At 35.7% G+C, this 8,690-nt stretch overlaps 1 protein-coding gene across 1 annotated transcript; it reads left to right on the plus strand.

Annotated features, from left to right (window-relative positions):
• The first annotated feature begins 396 nt into the window (after nt 1-396).
• On the plus strand, nt 397-7,976 carry LOC110840016 (lanC-like protein 2). The gene is made up of 9 exons (XM_022084683.2): nt 397-649; nt 1,950-2,123; nt 2,203-2,351; nt 2,537-2,684; nt 3,213-3,353; nt 5,244-5,426; nt 5,965-6,111; nt 6,948-7,050; nt 7,482-7,976. Exons 1-9 carry the CDS (start codon nt 563-565, stop codon nt 7,556-7,558), a joined length of 1,209 nt encoding a protein of 402 aa, XP_021940375.1. The 5' UTR covers nt 397-562; the 3' UTR covers nt 7,559-7,976.
• The last annotated feature ends 714 nt before the right edge of the window (nt 7,977-8,690 follow it).

Raw genomic sequence — 8,690 nt, forward strand, 5'->3', positions numbered from 1 at the left:
AAACATTTGATTTTAATACTAAGTCGTTGTTGGATACATTAACCTAGATCTTTCTAGTTGTAAAATATCTGCGAACATCAACTTTCATTATTCTTTCACTTCCAATGTTTCTTGATAAACAATCCATCCTGCACTAAAGACTGGGTCCAGATCTCAATTTTGATGGTGGTTTACGTATATTGTAATCGAAATTATTGTTCTCGTACAGTCGTCGTTACCGAGAAATAAAATATAAGGGAAATTACAAATGGGATATTCATGTCGATTGCGGTCTCGGTTGTGAAACCGTGTAGTCTTGTGGTCAACAATGTTTCGGAAGAACGTATCGCCTCCATCTTCAAGATATGATAATTATAAGTCTATACTGTCAAACCTAGAAGACCAGTATCAACATCGCTGTTGTGGGGATATTTCATATTTGCATTGATTTGTTGGTTACCTACTTCGTAGATGGTTGTCATGGTAACCGAACAGCTGTGTGATTTTGGGCTTTGATTTATGTCAATATATTTTTCATGTTAGAAAACGATCGTTTATTTTGATATTGTACTTTAATGAAGAAATGGCAGATAAAAGGGAATTTAAGAATCCGTACGATGATTTTGTGCCGAATAAAGAGAACAGTGGTTTCAATTTGGAAGATGGGAAGGTTTGTGCATAAAGATGAATTTAATTTAATATTCTTCCACTAGCCAGTGAGCTTTTGCTTTCATTATTATAATTTGTAGCGGACAACATAGAAATATTCCAAACAAACTCAAATATTCACAATATAAGTACAAGATACTGATATATCCTTAATGTGCCAAACACTAACCTCACTAAATATTGAAAGGAATTTACTGTACTGGAATTAAACTATTCAGTAATCTTCCCCCTCTCTTCCTATAAAAAGTGTAAATTATGATATAAATAAGTTTAAGCCAGCACTAAAAGAATGAATTATGCGACTCAAACTCAAGACACACTCACGAAATTCAAAATATTTATGAGCCACGATTAAAAAATCTGCAACATTGACATTTACAAAACATGTCACTTAATTTTTACTATTGAATAATGTCATCTAAAAGAGTTTGTAAATTGAAGTGTTATTCACTGAACTTCATACTTGAGCATTCTTTTTTGTTCATTGATTGCTTTTATATGAACTTTCATTCCTTAACATCAGATTGTTTTAAAATATAAAGTCTGAATTCAGGACCCATAATCCTAATATACTCAATAACTGTACTTTCCTTATCATTTATTATTTAAAAATATATATACATATGATAAGCCTCGGTGGTCTAGCGGTTAGAACGCTGGCCTTGTAATCCTGGGGTCTCGGGTTCGATTCCCGGCAGTGCCCGAATTTATAACTTGTGTTGGGCAAGGCCGTGGTCTAGGCAACACGGAGTTTTCCTCCGTGGCATCCCAACAATTACTCCATTCACACACAGAAGAAGGCAATGGCAAACCACTTCTGGATCATCTGCCAAGAACGTATATGAACAGGTCCCAGTCCGAGAAAAGGATGGAAGGATCCTGTTCATATGGACCTGTCGTCAGACAGAACACTAAATAAATAATAATAATAAAATAATACATATGATAGCTGTTCTATGTTCATTTATATCATCTCTATGTCTGAAAGAAACCTTCAAAACAGACTGTGTTTTTACTGTCTCAGATGTCATGGTGCTGTTGTACGTGTCACATGTACATTAAATATAAGGAATTGTTAGCACTATTTCTGTGATGTGACACCATTTGCAGAAGAAGCAAACTTTCATTTCAGAAAGAACAGAAAAGCTAAAGTGCACATAATGGTTCAGATCTAACAAAGGTAATTTAACCTGTAAGGTGCACTTTTGTAGGATCAGAAGACACCTGTATGCAAGAAGAATATATTGATATGAAGAAGTTCCTAGGTTTATGTATTGTTCAGTTATGTGTTATTTCCACAGATACTTCAAGATTTTCAAGAGAAATTGCTGTCTGCTATAAATAAATTGTTAACTGAACTTCATGCAGGACTTCATGAGAGTGATAGTCACGATTATTCAGTCTACACTGGAACATCTGGAATAGCCCTGTTGTACATCTTGATGAGTCAGAGGCTTGACAACTCATATGAAGAAGTAAGACCATAAGATGTAGTATACAGCTAAAAAGAATGATTAGGAAACATTGGTTACATAGGTTACTGTTGTGTTCCAGAGAGCTCTGAAAATGACAGAGAGAGTGCTTTCAAAGCTCAAAAATCACCGTGTAAGCTTTCTGAATGGGGATGCAGGTCCACTGGCCATTGGTGCTCTGCTGTATCACAGACAGGGTGTGGAGCCTATGTGTCAAGAGTGCATTGACAGGTATAATGGGACCTGATGTATATTTTTTAACCATCATTTAGTGTGTCAGGTGACATTTTCCTAGATATGTGGTGCAAGTATATTGACATCCCTAGAACCTGTACCAGCCCCTGACCTCACAATATTTAATCCAAAGTGTTATAAAGACTTTGGTATAATATTTAATTTCATTTTCATGTTGTTAGGCTGAAGAAGATGTTACCGCAGGTATTGAATCTGAGCTCAGATCTACCTGATGAGATATTATATGGACGAACAGGATACTTATTTGCTCTTTTGTACCTACACAAACATCTTGGACAAGACATAATTGACTCCAAAATCATTCAACAGGTGGGTGTCACTTTAACCTATCATCACCCATCTTTGATACAATAGTAAATAATGACAGAAAATACTTTTTTTCCTACACTTGGCACATACCTAGAACATAGATTAAATTAGATCAGTAACTGAAGGCAAGTGAGAGTCCATCAAATTGTGGATGCTCCATTTAATTAATGAAACACAGCAGCATAACAAATGACACAGAGGTTCGTTGTTGTGTTAATGCTTAAAATTAGAAACGTGTTGACATTAATCCTTCACAACTTTACTATAAATACGGCTTTCCACTTCTGTCTAGCCACTAAACTTGGAAAGTTAGAAAGGATTCACAGAAGAATGCAAAAAGTGGTATCTGCTTTTCTTCAGTCAGGTCAGGCACTCATATTTATGTGCCAAAGGGAGTATTACATTGGTGCTACTCATGGCCTGGCAGGAATCCTCTGCTTGTTACTGCAGAGTGATACTATCACTGTCACTTCTCAACATACTTTCCCCCTTACAAGTGTTCTTTAATGTTTAATGTAATTGTCTTAGGTGGTATCTGCAGTTCTCAGCTCAGGCAAAAAACTTGCCCAACAGGAGGGCAGAAATGTACCCTTGATGTATATGTGGCATGGAAAATATTATCTGGGAGCGGCACACGGCATATCAGGAATACTCTACATGTTGCTTCAGGTACAGCATTTTAAAACAAAAGCTTCTTCACAGGTCCTTGTAAAGCAAAGAAAAGTACACTTGTATCGCCTGTCATGTAATGATGCCTCAAACATTTTATTCAGAAAATTTATGTAAATTCATAAATTTCTTTAATCCTAAAGTTTTCATCCTCCTCTTCCTTCTACAACTTTCTACTTCATGTGGTCTTCTGGCAGCCAAACCTCTCCATCTGTCTCTGTTTTCCCATAATTCCTCCTCCTCAACTTCTGTCTCAAAATTCTCAAAAACATCTCCATACATTATTATTCTTCTGTTTGTTAATTTGACTTCCTAAGTGTTTATTTGCAAATTCTATTATTTTTTAATCTTATAGTCTTTTAATTTTTCCTTTTATACTCCTTCAAAGTATTATCTGTGATGCTGTTTGTCTACTAACATCATGGTCCATGTCCAAGTTTCTGCTCCATTTGTTCACATGGGCATGTAGTTATTTATTTAGTGTTCTGTCTGACGACAGCTCCATATGAACAGGATCCTTCCATCCTTTTCTCGGACTGGGACCTGTTCATATACGTTCTTGGCAGATGATCCAGAAGTGGTTTGCCATTGCCTTCTTCTGTGTGTGAATGGAGTAATTGTTGGGATGCCACGGAGAAACCCCCGGAGGAAAACTCCGTGTTGCCTAGACCACGGCCTTGCCCAACACAAGTTATAAATTCGGGCACCGCCGGGAATCGAACCCGAGACCCCAGGATTACAAGACCAGTGTCCTAACCGCTAGACCACCGTGGCTTGTTGGGCATGTAGTAAATAGTCATATTTTCCACTGCTTAGGCATAGCCACAATTCCAGTCTCTAAAAATAATCAATTTTCATTGCAATATAAATGTTAGCATTGATCACTATGATGTTTCATGCTTGATAAACAGACTTGTTACTCAGTACGGTGTCTACAGCCAACTTCACTCTCCATCATATGTAGCGCTCAGTTTCCCTATTTTCATTTTCACACATCCAACAGTGTTTCTTTCCTAATACCTCTGCATGTGTAGTGTTACATGATGCCAAAATAGTAATTATTACTTAGGCGTAACTAATGTTTAGAGACACTTCATTTGTATGGTCTTTCACTTCCAATGGTGTTAATTCTATGAAGTCAATTCTTATATTTGTGTTATGTCACATTTCCTTTATAAGGGGTAATGAAAGTAATTCATGGCTTATTCATTCAGACAGAAGTCTTAAATTTTGCTTTACTCACAATGTATTTCTTTTTAGAGATTATTATTGTTCTACTCACCAAACATAAACTGTTCCCTTTGCTGTTAAATATTCCAACAAATTCAGTCTAGTTCATTTAAAACAGATGTAAACAATTTCAGTTTTTCTGTTTACTGTAGTGGTGTGCTCCTGAACATAGTTTGTGCTGGTTTAGTATAGTATGCAAATGGACAAGTGCGTAGTAGCTAATAGTTATTTTAAGCACACCTAACTCTCTTCAAAATAAAAATCCTGAAAACTATAAATTGGATTTTAAGTCAAACTGCTTATGTTACAGGCATCAAACATCTTCAGTTTTTGTGGAAGGGACAATGTTTCTGCAATAAATTGTGCAAGTTATGTATTTCCATATCTTCATATTAGAATAAATATACCACCTCTTTCAAAACATGTTTGCATTTTGGCTATATGCTTCACTTGTGGTTTGTGGTGTGCCTGCATTATTCTTCTATATGTTGCAGTATTGCTGTTGTACTGATAGTCTTTCCAAGGTATCTAATAACCAATGGATTACTGTTGTTACCCTGAATGCCTCAGGTTTGAGGGACATATGAAATTTCCTCAGATAAGTGGGTGATTCCTCTAAAGTTGTAATGTCTGGTTATCTGTGATATTTACTCTGTGCAGGCTAAGGACTACATGTCTGAATCTGATCTCAATAATTTGGTTCGCCCAACAATTGACTATCTGCAAGGGTTATGCTTCCCTTCCGGTAACTTTCCTTCATCCCTCGGCAACAACACGGACAGACTGGTACAGTGGTGTCATGGAGCTCCTGGGATTGTGTTTCTGTTTGCCCAAGCATATAAGGTACAGCAGGAACTATATACTGTTTCATACACAACCAATCAAGAGGGCATGAGGTCATGATAATTCATTTGTGGAAGTTTAACTTGATTTAACTGGTTTTGGTTGCCCTTGTAGACTTGCCACCCACAGATGCAGGTCTAATAGTGTGGAAGCCTCTGACTTATTTTGTGTGCATGCATATTACAAATCACAGATACATAAAACCAAACACCATATTTGGTTAAAACTGGATAAAAATGAAAATCCACAACTGGAAAATGGATTACTGTATTCTTTATGTCCTTTTCTACCAAACTTTTACTTCTGTGCTAAAGCCTTTTCCCAGCAGATTCTATTATATTGTGTATTGTATTGTAATGTATCATGGAAAGTTGCTTTGCACCCTCTAAAGTAGATTTCAAATCATCTGTTTGTTTGCAGCAAGGATTGGTAGACAGAGCAAGTAGCAGTCTGTATGGTCATTATTTTTGAATATGTAATATATTAAAGTCAGACTCATTTATTGATATACAAAGTTACATTTTATTTCTTCCAATAGGTGTTTGGTGATGATCAGTATCTCCAAACAGCATTGAAATGTGGGGATGTGGTGTGGAGGAGAGGTATGCTCTCAAAGGGTTACAGCATTTGTCATGGAGTAGCTGGAAATGGGTACACATTCCTCGTTCTATATCACTTAACTGGGGTAAGACACGATACCTTCGATGACTCATTTTTGGCATGTCTGCATCCCTGCAGAATGCCTATTAAGTTCGCTGTTTCTGTCCATCTGCACGTAACAACTCATAAATGGATGAACATATTTTAATGACATTTGGATGGAGGTTATGCTATTTGAGGCTGGTCAGAATTTGTATTTCTTAATTTCTTACAAATATGAATACCAATGTCACAGAAGCTCAAGCGTTTGAGCAGATGATCCTCCATGATGACATCATTACCCATGATACTCTATGAAGACCTGTGACAGTGTGTCATGGTGAAATCATTGTCAGTGTCTGCCCATACACTTATAATACTCAAGAACAGCTGAATGGATTTTCATTAAATCTGGCGGGGGCATTTTACTATTGAAGGCTGTTCCAAAATTATGTTCTAATTTCCTATAATTGGTAACACTAATGTAATAGATGTTCAACCTTGTGTGGTAATGATGTCACAGATGATTACAATTATTAAAGAATAAGAATAACAAATTTATTTAATATGTTTTATTCTTCTATGGCTACTAAGCTGCAAGCAGTATTTACTCAGTATTTTATCTGGTGAACACACCACCATTTTAACACTAAGCATACATTTGCTAACTTTTAAAGTTCCTCCTACCTTGTACCTAAACATGGTATCCTCACAGAAAGTAAATTCTGGTACATTACTTTGATTACATGACATTCAATAACTTACGAAGCATTAGCATCAGAAATTTTTTGTTTCAAGCAATTTTCACATGTAAGGTTCCAAAATATTTTATTTTGTCATTGTAGGTAATATGTAAATATCAAGTTACACTTATATTTTCAGGACCTCAAACATCTTCATCGAGCCTGCAAATTTGCAGAATGGTGTATGTCTTATGGGAAACAACAATATCATACTCCTGATAGACCCTTGTCACTGTTTGAAGGTATGGAAAATTAATTCGTCCTGTCATCTGCTTATTATTAACTAACCAAATCAATTACATTTTGCTAGTTTTAGTAAAATTGAAACGCACCAGCATGGAATTCCACACAGTGCATGTTGTGCCATTTCCATCTACTGCTGTGTTGTAATGTACACTGCATACAGACAACTCCGACTTTGTGCTTGCATCGCACGACTAGTTTTCGAACTACATAATTCTACATGCATAGCCTTTGAGATGAAGGCAAAGAAATAAAATAATGTATAATTAATTTATAGGGTGCATATATATATATTTATCATACTCCATGGCTTCCTTTCAGGAATTGATCCTTTATACATTATGAGACATGCCTGTATAAGATTAAAATAAATGTTCTTCTCACCAGATATTTTATGTGAAAGTAATTGTATGAAGTTCTTCTTCAACAGGTATTTCTGGTGTAATTCATTTCCTGGTGGATGTTCAAGAACCCAAGCTGGCCAATTTTCCTGCATTTACGTTGTAACACATTTGTTGTCTGTATTTTAATTAAAGGCGTTCAAAATTGTCCTGCAGTTAATTTCCAGAATGCATTGTTTTGACTGCTTGTCCTGAATATAAGATTAGTTGTAATGAACATATTTAATATTAACTGTTTAGTATCTGTCACTCTCTATGGAACATTACAAGAATCATTTAGGATAGGATTCCAAAGTGTCTAGCTTTAGTAACGCAGTTTCCAACATGGTTAAAACCTGTTTTTAAATTGAGAAGTGTACAATTACACAATGATCAGCTGTAGGTGGTACAACACTGCAGTGCTGTACAACATAGACCACTGCAGTTTCTTTATCCTGGTCCCAGATTGTATTTTCATAATTGTATTCACAAGTCTGTTGTATATCAAGTAATTCAAGTTAAAAATAAATGATTAATAAATATAACCACAAATTATTATTCTAACAGCATACCAGGGAAGATGGAAAACATCTGTAGGTTACCATTAAGCTTAATATAAAAGAAATTATTTTAGGCAATACATCCTTAGCCATTCTTGTTGGTGAAAATAATTAGTATGTGGGCTTATTGCCAACATAACTGGCTGGTTATTTACAACTGTTAAAATGTTGAAAAACAAAACTTAATATTAACCTAACCTATATCCTGATCATACCACCAGATGACAAACCTAATTAAAAACTGAATTTATACTCCGTTAAATCAATAGCAGTAATAATAACTTGATGAATTCATACCCACTAATATTCATAATAATTAAGTTTCCTGTGGTTGGCTGTTTGCCAGCAGAGCATGTAGATAACTAGCTAACAACAAAAGTCATTCTAAGTGTGACTTTCTTGACAGTTAAATTAAATATGTTAAACATACTGTAGCTGACATTTAAAATTTACTTACCTGCACTGGATTTTTGTGACTTTCCACATTAAACAATTCAAATCAAAACTTAACTTGCTTCCTCAATGTTTCACAGGCACATACTGCACTTTAGCCCTGAACCTGGAGGCTTATGTTCCTCTGAAATGTTGGCATTACTGCCCAGGCCAACATCAACATGGATGATTGCACTGCCATGACTTGGTCTCTATAGCCTATCTGAAAAGAAAACACCACTTTTAAGTTCTGTACCATATTCCTTG

This window comes from Zootermopsis nevadensis, unplaced genomic scaffold (genome assembly GCF_977971745.1).
Source record: "Zootermopsis nevadensis isolate Lab colony 2312 unplaced genomic scaffold, Znev_1.0 Znev_ptg000001l, whole genome shotgun sequence".
Classification (NCBI taxonomy): Eukaryota; Metazoa; Arthropoda; class Insecta; order Blattodea; family Termopsidae; genus Zootermopsis; species Zootermopsis nevadensis.